Source organism: Carlito syrichta, unplaced genomic scaffold (genome assembly GCF_000164805.1).
Source record: "Carlito syrichta isolate Samal-C Ts95f unplaced genomic scaffold, Tarsius_syrichta-2.0.1 Scaffold125966, whole genome shotgun sequence".
Taxonomy (NCBI): Eukaryota; Metazoa; Chordata; class Mammalia; order Primates; family Tarsiidae; genus Carlito; species Carlito syrichta.
This window is the reverse complement of record NW_007070062.1, coordinates 164,991-185,042: the sequence shown is the minus strand read 5'-3', so window position 1 is coordinate 185,042 and position 20,052 is coordinate 164,991. Positions and strand designations below refer to the sequence as shown.

The 20,052-nt window shown below is 39.7% G+C and overlaps 1 protein-coding gene across 1 annotated transcript in view; it reads left to right on the top strand.

Annotated features, from left to right (window-relative positions):
* The window catches only part of MYH15 (myosin heavy chain 15), a 140,396-nt gene that overhangs the window by 35,979 nt on the left and 84,365 nt on the right, over positions 1–20,052 (top strand). The window contains exons 12-16 of the mRNA XM_008048571.2: positions 1,269–1,387; positions 7,951–8,100; positions 8,901–9,071; positions 15,720–15,896; positions 16,975–17,107. Of these exons, the coding sequence (XP_008046762.1) occupies positions 1,269–1,387; positions 7,951–8,100; positions 8,901–9,071; positions 15,720–15,896; positions 16,975–17,107 (750 nt within the window). The remainder of the gene's footprint in view (positions 1–1,268; positions 1,388–7,950; positions 8,101–8,900; positions 9,072–15,719; positions 15,897–16,974; positions 17,108–20,052) is intronic.

Here is a 20,052-nt window from a genome sequence, read left to right as displayed (position 1 = left end):
ATTTACTTTTTCTTCTGATAACACTTATTCTCTGCTTCTTTTTTTTTAGAAAATGGAAGTTTTGTTTTATAGAACTTAAATTTTGTGGGGTGTAAGTATTATTGTTGGGCTGCAGAGGGCACTATGGAGTAAATAGAGACTTCGCAGGAGTAGAAAGAGTTTTTAATAGGTACTGGGCAAATGTCCTAGCTTCTGTTGATTGGTGGTTGTCTTGAATTATCAATTTACATGACCCAAGACTCTGTTTCATTGGAGGACTCTACAAGCACATACATAGAAGGAAAAAAAACAGGCAAATAATAAAGATGGCATTTTCCATGTTTTTCAGACAAACTTCTTTTTAGAATAGTGCCAGTATAAAGAAATAGATTCTTTTTAAAAATTGAGATACAATTCACACACCATAAAAATCTACCTTTTTAAAGTAAAAATTTTAAGTTTAGTGGGTTTTAGTATATTCTCAAGGTTGTACAACAATCACCACTATCTAATTCCAGAACATTTTATCACTACAAAAGAAACCCTGTACCCATTTCCTCTTCCCCCAACCCCAGGAAACCAAAATCTACTTTATATTCATATGGATTTACCTATCCTGGACAGTCCACATATCTTATAGTATGTGGTCTTTTGTGTCTGACTTTTTTCACTTAGCGTAATGTTTTCAAATTTTAGTCATGTTGCAGTTCGTATCAAAAATTCATTTTTTAAAATGGCTGAATAATATCTCATTGTATGAATATAGCACATTTTGTTTATCCATTCACGAGTTGATGAACATTTCATTTTTTCCCCACCTTGACTATTGTGGAACATCTGCATACAATTTTTCATGTGAATATGTTTTCATTTCTCTTAGGACTATTCCTGAGTGTGGAATTGCCGAGTCCTGTAGTAACTGTGTTTAACAGCTGAGTAACTGCCACACTGTCTTCCATGAAGCAACACCATTTTGCATTCCCACCAGCAATGCATAATGGTTCCAATTTCTTCACATCCTCGCCAACCCTTGTTATTGTCTGCCTTTTTGATTAGAGCCATTCCAGTGGGCGTGAAGTGGCATTTCAATGTGGTTTTGATTTGCATTTCCAAGAAATAGATTCTTTTAAACATTTGTGATTCAGGCATTTATTTCAAAGCTACAAATGACCTTGTTACATTGACCTAACCACACCATCTTTCTATACTGCTGGGTAATTTAGCTATAAAGGAATTAATTTTAACAGTGTTTTCTTCCCTCCCCTATTCTTTTCCTTCCTTATGACCAGGTGCTGACAAGGCTGCTTTCCTCATGAGCATTAACTCCGCTGAGCTGGTAAAGTGTTTGATCCATCCTAGAATCAAAGTTGGTAATGAATATGTTACCAGAAGTCAAAATATAGAACAGGTAAGGTGATATTTCCAGAGCATTATCATTCTATGATCCTGGAATAATTGTATACATATTGTACTTTCAACTACTGAAAACATCTGCAATAAGAGCTTCTATAAAAAGTCCCAAAAGAGCCACTGGGATGAGTATTCCATATGTTTTAATTATGATGCATACCACAGTACATGCTCATGTGTTAAGCATCTGTTTATTCTGAAATATGCATTTTGACAGTTTTCCCTTAGGTCACAAGTCTCTTTATAGATGCAGGCAAACCCTTTACTTGTTGTGATCAACATCTTAGTCGTCCAGCTAAGAAGCTTTCAAAGTGGTTGGTTCCTGACATGAGTACAATTGGGAAATTGGCATCCCCCACCTATTTGGCATATTGATTCCTTTGGAATAACAGATGCACATGACAAGTTAATTGAGATGGGGTTTTAGAACATATGATGAAGAGAGGGGATATCAAGAACAGAAATGAAAGATAAAAGGCCATGTAGGTTTTGTTTAGCATATAGGAGAATATCATAGTGATATAATAATACCAAATGCTCTAAGGGCTGCTGAGCTTGAGGCTTTGCCTTAATGTAGTAAAATATTCCCAGTGCTGCTGGGTAATGAGACCATCTAAGTATGCTAATACATTTAAAAATAATCATTTACATCAGAAATGCAGATTGTGTATTAGTCAGTATGAGATAAGCTGTGCTGCAGTAATGCATACACACTAAACACTATGCAGTAATGCATACACACTAAAGTCTCAGTGACAACAAAATATTTCTTACATCAAGTTCAATACAGAATATATAGCCTTCTGCCATTTTGTGGTTGTGCTATCTGGAACACATGGTCTCCAAAGTTGCTGCAAAAGTAGAGAAGATAATTTGTGAAGAAAGTATACCAATCTTTAATTGCTTGGGCTAGAAGTTATGTCACTTTCACTAATATTCCATTGGTGAGAATTAGTCAAATTATCCTCTTAGCTACAGGGGAGCTGAAAAATGTAGTCTTTCTGGAAAGACGAAATGGTGTGGTGAAGAGACAGCCACATAGTGTGTATAGAGCATTCACAGGCATTATCTCCTTCTGTACTTACAACAATACTCAGAGGTAAGTAGGAACACTTAATTTATATTGTTTCTAGAGGCTAAGAGAACATAAGAAACGTTCCGAAGGATATGCAACTTGTATTCAGGTAACACTGAGATTGTCTTATCCTTCATATATCCTAAATCTGAAAAAGAGAGAAAAATGGACAAATTTGTGATAGAAAACAGTCCTTTTGGCTACAATAGACTGTTTCTCTTGGTATATTAAGGTATCTGATGTATCTACGTTATTTAAAACATTTAATCAAAATGAATTTACTAGTTTAGCTCACTCTATAAACCAACAATTTTGCCTCTACTATAAGACTAACTTTATTGAAATAATCTGCTTACATTTTTGTCTTCTCTGGTCATCTAACCTCCTTGAGGCTATGGAGTGTGTCTAATTCATCTTAGTACTCCCAGCATCTAGCACAGTGCCCAGCAATTAGTAGGTGATCCACAGATGTTAAAATAGACTAAATTGAGTTAAACATGAATCCTGATCAGCAGGACAAGTAATTGAGCTATTTTTTGGCAGTGGGGTTAGAGTGTTTTGGCAGTTTCATACTTTCTTAGATGTTCACGACAACATGCATGCATGACATGCTATGATTATATGACATAATCAAATAGCTAGAAGAATAGATTTTAAATGTTTCCGACATAAAGAAATGATAAATGCTTGAAGTGCTAGATATGCTAATTACCCTGATTTGATCATTATCACATAGTATACAAGTATTGAAATATCACACTATACCCCATAAATATGTATAATTATTATGGGTCAACTGAAATCATAATAAAAGCAAAGAAACAAAATAAAATAAAACTAATGAGCCCAGAGGAGGACTGAAATCAAACTTTTGCCTCTTTCATCTTGTGTTCTAAGGCACTGAGTTACCACTCCAGCCTTTACTGTAATGGAACCAGTGAAGCAAGCTAATATATTATTATTCAATATTAAAATAAAAAAAAACTCCAATCTCCATTCTTCCTCTGTTTCTTTCTCTCCTGGTGACAGAGTAAGAAAGCACAGTGTAAGTCTTCTTTTTTTTCTCCCCTTAGGAATTTTACTGACTTTTTAGAGACAATTGCCACTGCTAAAAATAGAGACATGTATGCTCTGCTGATGACAATTACAAAAGATGGGAAAAATTTGTGCAGTGCTAACACTAACACTCGATAAAATTTAGTTCTAGGCCGAGCAAGGTAGTTCACGCCTGTCATCCCAGCACTTTAGGAGGCCAAGGTGGAAGGATTGTTTGAGTCCAGAAGTTTGAAACCAGCCTGGACAGTGCAGTGAAACCTCATTTCTAAAAAACAAAAACAAAAGCAAAAAAACTGGCAAGGCATGATGGTGTGCACTTATAGTCAGTTCCCAGATACTTGGGATACTGAGGTGGAAGAATCCTGAGCCCAGGAGGCCAAGGCTACTGTGAGTCCTGATCTTCCAGCCTTTATGACAGAGTAAGACCCCCAACTCAAAAAAAAAAAAAAGAATTTAGTTCTAGCTCTAATGCTAACTCTAATATCTTGGTCAAATATCTTCATCTCTCTGACCCCCTCCGTGAAGTAGTTGAACAACTTTGTGTTTGGCATCTAAGTTGGGACATTTTTCATGGATGAGAGTGTCCTGCTCATTGTAGTTATTTGACATTCCTGGCCCCCAGGTATTAAATGCCAACAGCATTCTTAGTCATATGACAACCATACCATCTGCATTTGCAAATGCATTCTTTCTTTGGAGGGAAGTATCTCAGCTTGAAAAACTATACGTGATGATTAAAAACTAAGGTTCTTTAGGTCTAGTATTTTATAATTCAGTGGGAGTTCTATGTCTATTTGAAATAAGTTATTTTAATTTAATAAAGAATAATGACACGGCAACAACAATAATAGTAATATCCACTGAGTATTATCTATGGGTGCTGTGTTAAGTGCTTCGTATGGATTGTCTGATTCAATCTAATAACAAGTCTGCAAAGTAGATTTTATTAATGTATCCATTTTACAGCTAAAGACAGTGACCCTTGGATTAACCTCACTGGAGTGAGGATGAGGAAGTGATATAGACAGAAAAGGGGTGGGAAACTAACATTCATTGGATACTAAGTGTCAAATGTGGTGCTGTGTACGTTTATATCCTCTGTCTCACTGAATCTCTCACAACAACCTTCAGATATGTGTATTTTAATATTGTTATTTTACAGATGAGAAAGGCAGGGGTCAACATGGGTACATATTTCATTATTTGACTTCATTTCTTATTTGCTTGATTTTCTGTTGTGGTTTTCTACCATGCACTATCACCCCCCTCAATAATCAAAGTCTTCTGCGAGGTTATTTAATTTGTTGATTTATTTTACTTTTTGAGTCAGGGTCTCACTGTCATTCAGGCTGGAGTGCAGTGGCACAATCATGGCTCATAGCAGCCTCAACCTCCTGGGCATGATCCTTCTGCCTCAGCGTCTCAAGTATCTGGGACTACTCGAATGTGCCACTACACCTGGCTAATTTTTGATTTTTTGTAGAGACGAGGTCTCACTATGTGGCCCAGGTTGGTCTTGAATCCCTGGGCTCAGGCAGTCCTCCTGCTTTGGCCTCTCAAAGTGTTGGGATTACAGGCATGAACCACTGTGCCCAGCTGTGTGTGTTTGTTTTTCTGTTGTTGTTTTCTATTATAACTAACCCCCCACCCACAGTATCTTCTGTGAGATTATTTTAAAAGGGGCTAAGAAATGGGTTCATTTAACCCCTGAAAAGTGAAAGGAGAGTTTTAGTCGCCTCATCTCTCCGTTCTTGGAGAGAAAATGATTAACTAGTGAGCAGTATATTAGTCTGTTAGTTTCACTAATTCATTCAGCAGACCTTTAACCATCTATGTCTCCCTCTGCCTGCATCTCCAGGGTTTTTTCTGTTTCTTCACCAATCCCTGCACCTGACCAGACAGTTTCTCTCCCACCCTCATGTCTCGAATATTTAAGGAACTAAAAGGGGATGAGCAAGTTAGTCATGCTCTTTTTAAAGTTTCAAAGTGACTGCTGTAGACAGAGAGTGATTTCCTTGGTGTTAGAGGGGATGAAAATCATTCTTGGTGCTTTATTTGTACGTGTGTGCTCTTGACGCTGATAATAAAAAACTGTGATGCCATCCGGCTTATGGATTACTGTGGAAATGACTCAAGATAACTGATCAGAGAGTGGGTGACTCATAACTAAATCACCACCAGACACCAACTGGCTCCTGCTGCGTGCTCTCTCTTGGGCAGAAGGATGGATGCGATAGGCCTATTTTAAATGTTAAGTGGTTGGAGCACATTCTGTTTCCAGGCTTGGAAAGTGGCCAGCTGAAATTCACTCCCGCTTGGAGTATGTCAGAAACCCGCTACTACAGCAGCGCTTTGGTTTGATGGAAGCAGGATCTGTATTTGGATAGTATCTTTGGGCACAAAGGTTGGAGCTCTCCCCAGTGGGTTACTTGAGAGCCTTGCCACACCCATCCAGGGAAGGGAAATGCAGCCTCAGTTTTTACAGCAGGAAAATCTGAGTCACAATAATACACCAAATGGTCATTCTTTGTCCAGGTTGCTGAGAGCAACACTGGGAACGATTATAATAAAGAGCTGGAAGCTTGGGCTAGAAAGATCCTTTAAGAACATTCATTATTCAGATGAAGATGCTGCATCCCAGAGAGGTTGGGTGACTTGCCAAAGGTTGCACGATTTATTAGCAGCAACATCACTGGCAGAACAAGGGCTAGAGATGACAGATTCCTCATCTACAATTACCAGTACTTTTCAAACTTTATTGTGCATAGTGTTAAAAAATTATCCTGACACTTGTTAAAATGGTAAGGAGGACTTTATTCAGAACTGCTGCAACAGGGGTATCGCCATAGGGGAGAGTCACTGGGCTCAATTCTGAATGCATGAAAGATAAGTGGGGATTCATAGCCAAAGGGCATGAAAATTTACTAGGTGGATGAAAATTTACTGGGAGGAGAATCAATGGTAGAAGGATTTTTGCTAAACTAGCCTAACAGGATTCTGTATTTTGTTTCTAATTATAGGAATACAGGGTACAAGTAAGGATTCACTACATAAGTAGGGTACATGCAGGTGAAATTTGGGCTTCTAACTGGCCCTCCTTCCCTGTTAATGAACCAAGTACTCTTTGTGTTATGTGTCCCCCACTTCTCGCTCCCTCCCTCCCCTAGCAGTGCCCAGTCACTGCCGATCACACCCTTGTGCTAATGTGACTGATGTTCAAGGCCCACTTATGAGTGAGAACATGTGGAATTTAGTTCTTTTTTCTGTGATAGATGACTTAGTATGTTGGTCTCCCAACTCCATCCAATTTGCTGCAAAGTCCTTGATTTTGTTCTTCTTTATGACTGTGTAATACTCCATCGTGTATATGTATCACATTTTCTTTATCCAGTCCACTTTTGATGGGCTAAGAGGATTCTTGATACAGGCAGGCCAAAAACTTATACAGCAGATGTGGTGAAGGAGGAACTTAATCAGACATGAGGGTGGGGGGATTCTTGCTGAAGCGATTTAGCAGAATTCTTGCTGCAGCTGCAGGCTGAAGACAGGACAGCCACGGGCTCAGAGGCATGGGCTCAGAGGACTCTGACTAAAATTTGGTCAAGGAAAGAGTATTTATTTGTCAATAGGAATTGGCTGGGGAGTGTGTTAGGGTACAGATTTTGATTCAGTGGGTCTGGGACTGTTCCCATAACAAGCTCTCTTGATGACGCCGCTAGTCTTAGGACCACACTTGAATAGCAACGCTTTCTTTTTATTTATTTATTTATTTAATTTATTTATTTATGATTATTATTATTTTTTGCAATGCTTTCTAAAACACATTGCCCCATGGTACCCTACGACATTAGTTCTTTTTTTTTTGAGTTGGAGTCTCACTCTGTCGCCCAGACTGGAGTGCAGTGGCCGCTCCCGGCCACCGCAGCCTCGACCTGCTGGGCTCCGGCGATCCTTCCACCTCAGCCTTCCGAGTAGCCGGAACTACAGGCATGCGCCACCACTCCCGGCTGATTTTTTGATTTATTGTAGAGATGAGGTCTCTCTGCCCTGGCGGGTCTCGAACCCGCGGGCTCAGGCATTCCACTCACCTCAGCCTCCCAAAGGCGCGTTATTACAGGCTGAGCCACCGAACCCGGCGACAGTTAGTTCTTTCATGTCAGGAACAGGATTCCTCTCATCTCCGTGTTTGGAAAGGAGGCACCAGGCTCCCTTGCTCCTTTCTCCTACCCTCCTCCTTTCTTCTTTGTTCCCTCCTTTCCTTGCTACTTTATCCTTTGTCTCTCACTGTTTACAGCAGAATGCTAGAACCACAGGTCAATACAGACATCCGATTCTGACATTTGACTAGAAGGTGGTTGCTGATAGAGAAGGTCCAAGATTCAAAGGAACACTGCTGTCAGATGAAGGAGTGTTTTCACTGTGATTTCTAGGTAACCTGCGCTGTTGGTGCCCTGTCCAAGTCAATCTATGAGAGGATGTTCAAGTGGCTGGTGGCGCGGATCAACAGGGCCCTGGATGCCCAGCTGCCAAGGCCGTTCTTCGTCGGCATCCTTGACATCACTGGTTTTGAAATCCTTGAGGTAAGTATATTTGGCAAGAATGGAGTCAATGCATATTAACAAGGATGTTAGAAGGTGTGACTTGTACATGGAAAAATGTGGTTAAAGCGTGATAATCATTCTATACAAACCTTAAGCGCTACCTTGGTTGGAAAAGGGCTACAATTAATATTAGAAATAATAGTTATTACAGTTACAGTATGAAGAATTTATTAATGTCTTGATTCAGGCTTACATAAAGCGAAGTAGAGGTAGAGAAATACTTTATAATGTTTTATTTATTTATTTATTTGAGACAGGGTCTTACTCTGTCAGTTACCCAGGCTGACAGAGTAAGTACAGTGCGTTGAGTGCAGTGGTGTGCTCAAAGTTCAATGCAGCCTCGACCCCTGGGCTCAGCCATCTTCCTGCCTCATTCACTGAGTAGGTGGAACTGCAGATAGTATACCACTATACCTGGCTAATTTGTTTTTTGTTTTTTGCTTTTTTTTGAGGCAGAGCCTTGCCATGTTTCCCAGGCTGTTCTGAGCTCCTAGCCTCAAGCAATCTTTCCACCTCAGTCTCCCAAAGTGCTAAGATTACGGTTGTGAGCTACCAAGCCTGACCTCTTTTATGATTTTGAATTGTATTACCATTAAATGTTATTTTATTGTAATAATCTTTAGTTTATAAGACTATCTGAAAAAGGCAAGAAGTTAATTGAGCAGTTGTTACTTGGGTCTATTTACCATCATATGATAATGGTTATGGTTTTCTCTTTACTGCACATTGTTGCAAGTGGACCTCAATTTTATTTTTATCTCTTCTTCCTGTATCTGAAGTACAACAGCCTTGAGCAACTTTGTATTAATTTTACCAATGAAAAACTACAACAGTTTTTCAACCAGCACATGTTTGCTCTGGAGCAAGAGGAATATAGGAAAGAAGGCATTGACTGGGTGCCCATTGACTTTGGTCTGGATTTGCAAGCCTGCATAGATCTCATTGAGAAGGTAATGGATGTTTTTCTTCCTGTCCATTTTCGTTTAAAGAAAATTGTCCCTGCTTGCCATGTTGATCCATGCCAGGAATCAGACTCAGGCAGGAAATGGGAATTTTTGTCTTAATGGTCCTTGTGTGCAGCATCCGTGGCATCCTAACTGAACTCTCCCATCGGCTGCCTCACTCCATCATCTCCAACACAGACTTTCCCTACACGTTTGTCGCTTATGCATGGCCTCCACTGTTAATGCGTGAGGAAACTTGTCGAGATTAAAAATGGTCATGCTCTTGACTGGAAAAACACAGAGCTGAAAATATGAGCACTGTAGGCCCTGGCTGATTAACATAAGGTGAATGAGTAACCCAGAACCGCTTAACGAAATTTGGCAAATTAGCATGCAAACAAACAACTGTCATCAATCCTCAAGGCCACTACCTTGCAGGATGTAGTTTGTTCATTTAATTGGACAAGTACCAGTTAGTTTAAGTAATTTATGACAATACTTCATGGCTTATTAGTAAATTAGCTGCAGTGTACAGTTACTGATTTCAGTGATGTCCCTGTACTCTGAAATCTTCTCGCACGTTCTGGGAAAGATTAGCGGGGCTTGCAGGGGGAATTCTGGAAGGTCTTTTCTGTGACTTTGTCCATGGGACCAAACATGCAGCATATGTTAGCAGCTGCATGGCTCTTGTGTCTCACTACAGATTGCAGTGAATTTTGAAGCTGGGTCTGGGAAGACTGAAGCCTTTAACTTTCTGAAAGCTCTCTCGCTAGGCTGTCATGTTTGATTTTCAGCAACCCTTTTAGGAAGGAGCTAGGATGACTGACCTCTCGCTGTCCTTTGCAGACCTCAGACTTTATCAATCAGTGTCCCATCAATTTTATTTATTAGGTTTTAGATGAAACTAAATCTTCCTTGAGAATAGCTATTATTCTTGACAGGAGTGGACATCCCATTGATTTTTGTTTATTTTATAACCAGTGAACTTCCCAGGGGGAAGACAGGCTGATTAAAAATAATAATAATAATGAATCAACCATAAGCTGGTTAAAAATGGTAAGAATGATGAGCCTACTATGATCCAGCAAATGTTTCCTGGCATCATAAAAACTGTAGTGTTCTGATTAGAAATAAAATAAAAGAAATGGAGGCTCCCTGGAGGACAGACGTAGCTTCCGGCAATTGTCACCTGTAATATCTGCTCACTTTGATAATGACAATATCCTATTTTCAGGCAGGGAGGTTGGATGTAGACATTATTCACATACTGGTAAGCCTTTGAATGTTACTGATTTTGAATTTCTCTGAGGCCTTTGTCTCATTTATGCATATCTCAGTTATTTCAAATAACACACTAGCAACTTGGGTGTAATCTCCTGTTATATTTTTTACTGATATGATAGAATGAGAAAAAAATATGACCAGGTGATGAAAGGAAAAGAGAAGTCTTTGGTTTCCTATAAACCCCTTTTTTTTTGAGTCGGTTCTCATTCTGTTGCCCAGGCCGGAGTGCGGTGGAGTGATCATGGCTCACCACAGCCTCTGCCTCCTGGGCTCAGGTGATCCATCCGCCTCAGCCTCCCAAGTAGCTGGGACTACAGGTGCACACCACCATGCCTGGCTGAATTTTTTATTTATTTATTTTTTTTGTAGAGTCAGTCTCAGTATATTGCCTAGGCTGGTCTCAAACTCCTGAGCTCAAGCAACCCTCCACCTCAGGCTCCCAAAGTGCTGGGATTACAGATGTAAGACTCCCAGCCAGTATTCTAGAAACAATTTTAATGGAATTGGGTCAGACAAATGAGGAATACCAAAGCTTTCCTTGAAAATATTCCATATCTTAGAAAGATCCATTAAATTGATCGGGGCTATTTGAAGAAAATTTATGCAAATATTAAGGATCAAATTCACACCTTGAAATAAAATGAATCGGGAAGTTTTTAAAATTCAAAATAACTAAAATATATCAATATGTACAAAATGTCTTATAGCATGTATCTCTGTATGTGTGTAAGGAAAAATACTTTTTACACATAAAAGTTTTATATTTTTAAGTTTATAAAAATTTTATATCAAACTAAAATTAAAAATGTATTTTAATACTAACGTTTTTAATTCAGTCTTTCAGTTACAGTGACCTCCTATACATATGCTGTGAACAAATCTATTATAGGATTAACTCACACTTATTTCACTACTTGAAATATTTTAGTTTGTTTAAAGCTTGAGCATCGATAATTTACATATTAAAGTATTAATATATGATTACATATTTGTGGTTATATATAAGACATTGGTCAGGAGATTCGTCCTATTATTTCTTGACAAATACACCCAAATACATTTAAAAACTTGCTATTTCTTCAGTGTCAGCACATTGGAAGACTACTCCTTTTTTTTTTTTTTTTTTTGCGTTGGAGTCTCACTCTGTCGCCCAGACTGGAGTGCAGTGGCCGCTCCTGGCCACTGCAGCCTCGACCTGCTGAGCTCCGGCCATCCTTCTGCCTCAGTCTTCCAAGTATCTGGAACTACAGGCGTGCACTACCATGCCCGGCTCATTTTTGATTTATTGTAGAGATGAGGTCTCGCCAAGTTGCCCAGGCAGGTCTCGAACCCACGGGCTCAGGCAATCCACTCACCTTAGCCTCCCAAAGGCGCAGGATTACAGGCTAAGCCACCAAGTCCGGCTAAGACTACTCCTTCTAATGATTCAGCTCTTTCTGAAAGTTCCTTTCAAAATTGGGATTAAAATAAGATTTTAGAATTTTACCAGGTTTAGGAGAAAATTTGCTTCAGTACTTATTATCTTACTGGTTGTTGATCACATTATCTACTTTATTTGCCTGACTTAGCCTGAACAACTTTTTATTGTTTCTATACAATGATATACCATCGGGCAACAGGAATTTTCCATATGTCAGTAGTCAATGGTATCAGATATCCCAAAGAAAGTCCTAAAATATTTTAAATCCTGGCAGCATCTTGGCATTATACAAGTGTTTTTGCCTCCCTAGAGGAGCTCTTTGGATGTGCTAATTCTGGTGTTTTTAATGTAAAACAAATCATAGTAATATCTAGTTATATCCCGTATGCACGTTACTATTTTTTTTTAAACACATAGCTTCATGTTTTGTTATTGTTGTTGATAACAACTTTTACTTTTTGTCTACACAGCAAAGCAGCAAAATTTCTAGAACTTGAGTTCCGTGTGTCTTAATGTTCTCCGGCCAGTTAATTACTTAGCAGAAATTTGCTGAGGGCCTACATTTTCGTCATCTCAGAACATATTGTGCTAAGGGTTATGAAGAGTGCAAACCCCAAAAGACCTCATCCTGGCATTTAAGGAACTTCTCGTGTAATTGGAAATATGTCTTAAGAGTCAAAACTTTTATTTATTTTTTGATTCAACAAACAAGTAAATCTGTTTAGCAACCACTTGTTTTGATCATTTCCTTTTCACCTCATTGGTGAGGGAGGGAATCCTGCCCTAGGTTTATGGGAATGGCTGAACATATGACACCTAACATTGGACAGACAAGACCAGCATGATTTGTATTAGTTACATATATTCACAGCCCCATGGGGGACACCCCACACCATGCAGGGCCACAGGGAAGTTACCCTGAGAATACAGTGAATGTGCAGGAGCTGTGGGAGGCAACTTTGTAGTAATGTAGAGTGTGGCGATTACAGGATCCCCTAGGAGGATATGATAGGCTTGTTTGAATAATTTCATGGGCTGTCAAGAAACTGAAACCCATTACTCAGGGTTAAGAAGGCACTGTGCCTGTTCCCTGTCATAAGGTGGGTTGTTTGGCTAGGGGACTTAACCCATGAGAGCACAATAGGAAGGGAACTTGTAATTAGGTCATTTGAGTCCCTCCTGGTTTTCCCTAGCTGTCAAGACACACATAGTGTTGAGACTTAATTTCAGGCTCACACTACTGTGTATAAAATTCTGCATTAGATTCTGTAGAAAATGTAAGCATTTGTTATAAATAGCTCTTGCCTTTAGGAAGTATACAGTCAAGTAAAAGATTTGTAAGTCTAATAAATGTAAAAATGCATTTAAAAAATCATGTGCAGTATAAATGCATTAAGAGGCATTTTCTTACACACCACATCCTATCCATCAGCAAGTTGGCACCCAACCCTACTTTCAACATATATCACATTTCTAATGACTTCTTACAAGCTCCAACATTGTCACTAGTCTAGATGAAGGGATTCGACTTATCCTTGAAAAGGATCATTGGTTTAGAATAAGGGTGGGAAAAGTAGGGGCTAGGGACCAAATCTAGCCCATGGTCTGCTTTTAGAAATAAAGTTTTATTGAAACATGGCTACCCTCATTTTGTTTATGTTGTTCATTGCTGCTTTTAATGCTGCAATGACTGAGTTGATGGCACAGGTGTGATAGAGATTATATGGTCCTTTAGAAGAGAACAAGTTTGCTAGGGAGGTCATAAGGTTTTCTGTCGCATATTTTTGTTTGTTTTTACAACGTTTTTAAAATGTGAAAACTAGCCAGGTGTGGTGGCTGGTGTCTGTAATCCCAGCACTTGGGGAGGCCAGAGCAGGAGGCTTGCCTGAGGCGAGGTGTTGGAGACCATGCTGGGTAACATAGACCCCTGTTTCTACAAAAAGAAAGAAAAGTTCAACTGCGTATGGTGGTGCAGGCCTGTAGTCCTAGCTACTTGGGAGACTGAGGCAGAAGTTTGAGCCCAGAAGTTTGAGGCTGCAGTGAGTTATGGTCATACCACTGTATTCCAGCCTCGATGACAAAGAGACACTGTTTTATTATTTATATGTTTATTTTTTAAAACTTTATTTTATTTTAAAGTTGTGGGGTACAAGTTAGGATTGCATACATAAGCGGTCAGCTGAAGTTTCGAGCCTGTCATTAGATCTCACTTTGCCTGGATTAGAAACAGTCACCCTTATTGATATTATGTGCCCCCCCTCCTTGACAGCCTCTTGCTACTGTCAATCCCTTTTTTGTAGTATTATGATAGGTGTTCAGGGTTCACTTACGAGTGAAACCATGTAGTCCTCAGTTCTTTGTTTCTGGGATAGATCACTATGATCAACTCCAAATCCATCCTAGTTGCTGCAAAGTCCATAATTTTGTCCTTCTTTATGGCTGCATAATATTATCGTGTATATGTACCACATTTTTTTTTCTTATCCAGTCGAGTTTGAAGGGCAGCATGGTTGGTTCTATGCTTTTGCTATTGTGAATAGTGCTGCAATAAACATGTGTACACAGATATCTTTTTTGTAGAATGATTTGAGTTTCTCTGGGTATATTCCCAGAAAAGAGACTGCTGGCTTGTGTGGAAGGTCAATTTCTTTCTTTCTTTTTTTTGAGTTGGAGCCTCAATCTGTTGCCCAGGCTGGAGTGCAGTGGCACAATCACCACCACCACAGCCTTGACCTGCTGAGCTCAGGTGATCCTTCCGCAGTCTTCCAAGTAGCTGGAACTGCAGGCGTGCACCACCATGCCTGGCTAATTTTTTTAATTAATTGTAGAGACGAAGTGTCACCAAGTTGCCCAGACTAGTCTCAAACCCCTAGATTCGGGCAATCCTCTCACCTTGGCCCCCCAAAGTACTGGGATTATAGGCTTGAACCACCGCACCTGGCCAGATGGCCAATTTCTAATTCTTTTAGAAATCACCACACTGTTTTTCATAGAGTTTGAGTTAGTTTGCACTCCTACCAACAGTATAGAAGCGTTCCCTTTTCTCTGCATCCTTGCCAGGATCTGTTGTTCTTTGTTATATTAATGATGGCCATTCTTGCTGGAGTTAGGTGGTATCTCAATGTGGTTTTGATTTGCATTTCTCTGATCATTAGGAGATACTCGTTTTTTTTTTTTTAAGGAGTAAAAGTCATTCCAACATAGATTGCAGGCAGAGTTTGGCCCACAGGTGCTATTTTTCCCACCCCTCTTCTAAACCAGTGATCCTTTTCAAGCATAAGTCAAATCATGTCATTTCATGTTACAAATCTCCAAAGATCTCCCATTACACTGAAAGTAAAAGCCACACATCTAACCACAGTCTATAAGGGCATCTGCTTACCTCTGACATTATCCCTTACCATGTGCCCTGTCTGGCTAGCTTTGCTTGTCCACATTGGCCTCTGGCAGGGCCTCAAGTTTGCCAAGTGGTCTTGCCCCAGGGCTTTGCACTTCTCATTTGTCTTCCTGGACTACTTATATGCAGATCTTTTCTGGTTGTTGTTCACATTCAGATCAGAGGAGTCTTACCCAACCGTACCTCATCCTTTTTTCCTCCTATTGTTCTCTCTCTTTACATGATTTCTTCAGAGCACTAATGTTAAACCAAATTATTTGTCGTTTGTAGTTATTTCTTTGTTTACTTACCTATCATCTGTCTGCTCCGCTAGAATGTAAGCACCCTGCAGACAGGCGCTTTGTGTATGTGGCTCCCTGCTTCATCCCCAGCTCCTACCAGCATCAGTATTAAATAAATATTTGTTGAGTGAATGATTGCTAGTTAGATGCAGTGAATATTCTTCCCTTTGTCAACTGATTAGGTTCATGGGGAAAAATTTATAGTGACCCCCTACTGAAAGTACTATTTTTTTTTTTCCCTTAAATCTGCTGTGTGTATGCCTCTCCAACAGCCAATGGGCATCCTTTCCATCCTTGAAGAGGAATGCATGTTTACCAAGGCTACCGACATGACTTTCAAGACCAAACTCTTTGACAACCATTTTGGAAAGTCAGTTTACCTCCAGAAGCCCAAGCCTAAGAAGAAGAAATATGAGGCTCATTTTGAACTTGTCCATTATGCAGGGGTGGTAAGTTACCTCTAGACCCCCAGTCCTGAATTTTTCTGACTTTGTTTCCCATGCACTCAGCCAAAGTCTTTATATAATATTTAAGTAAAGTTTCAATTAAATGAAGAGAAGAATAAAATACATTTCAGTTCCAGGGGAGAAAAAGGCAGTATAGCCTTTTGGCACTCAGGAAATGAAGGCCATATGACAATAGCACAGAGGTCACAAATCTCAAAATGGACTCTGTCACCCCAACTCAAAGCAAGACAGCTTCATAAAGGCATGGAGACCATCAAAGTCATGGATTTTCCCTTATTTGTCCTTCGTTTTAACTTAACATTGTGTGAATGAGTGATTTCAATTGATCCTTTTATTGAAGATTTTTTAAATTCTTCTATAAAGAAATAGTCAATGTGAAGTAATGGTCTCCAAACTATGGCCAACAAAGCTTTCTAATGACCCTCACTATCTCTCCTCATTTCTCCACTGCTGTGCGTGCTCTTCTTTTTCTGCTTTTTGGCTTCTGGCTGGTGATTCTAGGTGAAAAAAAAAAAACGAAATCTGATAAAAGATACAATAATACTTCAGCCCCAAAATGACCTGCCAACTGTACACAGATATGCTTATAGTTTTCTTCTTTGATATTCTGGTATATTAATTATAATTATATTTAATAAAATACTGTTATAATTGCTAACACTTTTTTTAGTGTTCACTGGGTGTCAGGGACAGTTGGATTATTTCATTTATTCTTGTCTATGGAGGACTGATGATGTGAATTGTCTCTCCTGGAAAGACCATTCAGTTCTTCCTTTCTCTCTGTCCCACTTCTCTGTCCCTTTCTCTCCTACTTCTTCCTCTCTCTCTCTCTTTCTCCCTTTTCTTCCTGTCTATTCCTGTCTTTTGACAATATAAATGGTAAAGCATGAGAATCTCTTTGGGCTGCAAAGGGACTTTTGGATATTATTGAGTACTGTTACATCAAACTGATTTAACGGACCCAGCCAGTTTGTGATTTTTTTTTAAAAGTGGTGCACCATTTGCTATTTATTTATGCACTTTTTCCTTTTTGTTACCTGAAATGCATGCCTTTCCAAAGGTGCCTTATAACATCAGTGGTTGGCTTGAAAAGAACAAAGACCTCCTTAATGAAACAGTGGTGGCTGTATTTCAAAAGTCTTCCAACAGATTCCTGGCAAGCCTTTTTGAAAATTACCCTAGTACCGACAGTGGCAGTGGTGAGTCACACAATCTTTCTTGATTTTTTTGGCCTCAGAATGGAACCCATGGCTGTCTCCAATCTTACAAAAATCCTGGCTTCTTTCCTGTGATATCTTTTGCTTCCTGTGGTCTGAGTTGTCCCCTCTTATTAACTTTCTTTCTTCAGGCTGGTGGTCCTTCAGGGAAGTGGTACTCATGCTGTAAGGTAGACATATTTCAAGGAGTCTGTTCCTGGCCCACTTTTATCTTCTACTTGACCTAGCTGCAAGGAGAGGAACAACAAAATATGTTTTGGTGAATGATTTTCGAGCACTAACAACCCACATTTTTTTCATTCCTTAAGTATCCTGGAATTCACTTTCACAACACTGCTCACTCGGGGTTATTATATGAGTGAGCTTCATGAAGGCAGGGATTATGTTTGATTTGCTCAACTGTAGCCTCCAGCATGTAACAAACACCTGCTTAGCAGGCATTCTGTAAATATTTATTGTTCAACTGACAATCTTGTTTAGTAGTTTGTTTTTACAAAGCACTGTTAGATACATTATTTTACTCAATTCTTGGCATAATCCTTTCAGAGATATACTGAGGGGAGTCTCTTCCTTTTTTGCAGGAACAAGTTTAAGGGAGTTAAGTAACATCCCCAATTTTATAAATCTATGAAATGGCAAAACCTAGGTAGGATGCAAGACTTTCTGAGTCTAGCTCCCACTCCACTCTCACTGTCTACCAGGGACAGACAAGCTAACAGAGAGATGGACAGGTTGCATGCATTTAGGATACAATGAGACCTTCTGTACTGCTGTACCATGGATTTGAAAATAGTGAGCTAAAGTGACTAACACCAGCCCCACAGCAGAACTAGTGTTAGCTACAGAGGGAAGCTCTCCACAATTTGCAGCAAAAGTCGCAGATTGGCAGCCCTGGAGCAGAACCTGGCCTTAAGACATGTATTGTTTGGTTCGCATAGGTTAGGAAAACAGATTTCACCTGTACATTTGAGTTTCCTTTTTCTTTCAAAAAATGAAAATTCTGGGAAAATAGAAAATCTGATCAGCCTGGATTCAGATTCCTCCATGGCAACAGTGGGACAGGGTGCACAGGCTGTCCTTTCTTTTTTTTTCTTTTTTGAGTTGGAGTCTCACTCTGTTGCCCAGACTGGAGCCTCGACCTGCTGGGCTCCGGTGATCCTTCCACCTCAACCTTCCAAGTAGCTGCAGGCTGTCCTTTCAATGAGGCATGCACTCTCACTTCCTACATCCTCACCCTCCTGTTGTCTGACACCCAGCTTCACATTAACTATTTACCCTATCAGGCTGATTTAGGGCCGTGGTCAGGGAATGGAGAGAGGGAATTTAGCACTTCCTTGTTTCATTAGCACATGATGACATTACTCAGGAGCATGCCTGAAATCCTCTGGGCCTGCCTCAAGAAGAGGTGGAGAGATGGAAGCTATTGTTTTTGCACCTGGCTAATCTTCAGGCAGTGTGTTTACCTGATTTTAATAGCTTCTAAAATAGCTCTGAGCAGTCTGTTCGATAGTGGTCACATAAGTTTATGACTCCCAATTGAATAATTCTTTGATCATAAGAGATCAGAGGGGAGTTTGGGCAGAGAATTAGAGAAGAATTTGTCTTCTAATTCTTTTTTTGTTGTTGTTGTTGGAGTCTCACTCTGTCGCCCAGACTGGAGTGCAGTGGCCGCTCCCGGCCACCGCAGCCTCGACCTGCTGGGCTCCAGCGATCCTTCCGCCTCAGCCTTCCAAGTAGCCGGAATTACAGGCATGCGCTACCACGCCCGGCTGATTTTTTGATTTATTGTAGAGATGAGGTCTCGCTGCCCAGGCGGGTCTTGAACCCGCGGGCTCAGGCAATCCACTCACCTCAGCCTCCCAAAGGCGTGGGATTACCGGCTGAGCCACCGAGCCCGGCTGTCTTCTAATTCTTCAGGGTGTGTACTGTGTTCTTTGGATCTAGAAGCCAAGAATTGTCCAGAATGTCCTTTTTTGTTGTAATCCTTTGAGCACTCCCTGAAAATACTTGTGTCCAAGTTTCTAAATGACCCAAATATTAAATTGCTTATAATAACCATGGTTTCTCCTGGGGACTCCAAATACTTTAAACCAGAGTTATTATTCTTTTAAAAAAACTAGTGAAAGGTAGTATTATTCTCTTTTCATCAATGGTGAAGCTGAAGTAACAAAAAGGTCAAGTGATTTCACTTAGGGACCCAGGGTGTGTCAAAAGGACATTAGTGATTAAACTTCATGACATCTGCCACTACACAATTGCTACTCAAGCCCAGAGAATATTTTACTAGTTTCCCATATTGACAACTAGCCCAGGTGGCCTAAGAAATTTTTTATTGCTGCTGTTGTACATCTTAGTGAGTTAGCACTACACAAACATTTACAAAACAGTTTGGCTTAGCATAGGTTCTTTTGCTTCAAGAAAATGGAAATAAGTTAGAGTCTATAATACTCAGTGATCTATCACAGAAACAAAGATCTGAGTACCACATGTACTCACTCGTAAGTGGACCCTGCACATTATCATAATACTATAAGAAAGGGATTGGCAGTAGTGAGAGACTGCCACGACAGGGTTAGGTGGGAAACATATAACATCAGTAAAGGTACCCGATCTTGAACCAGGCAAAGTAGAGACCAAAGAGAGGCTCAAACTTTACCTGTACAATGATCACTTACCTAAAACTGAATTGTACCCCACATCTTTAAAAATAAAAAAAGGAAAAAAAAAACCAGAAAAAAAAGAAAATGGAAATAGATGTATTATTTTTTAATCATAAAGTAAAATAATCATAAAATAATGCAAGTATTGCCAAAAACACAGACAACAGAGAAAAACTAAAAAGAACAACATAAAAATTATCAATAAATACTACGCAGCCATAAAAAAGAACAAAATCATGAATTTCGCAGCAACCTGGATGG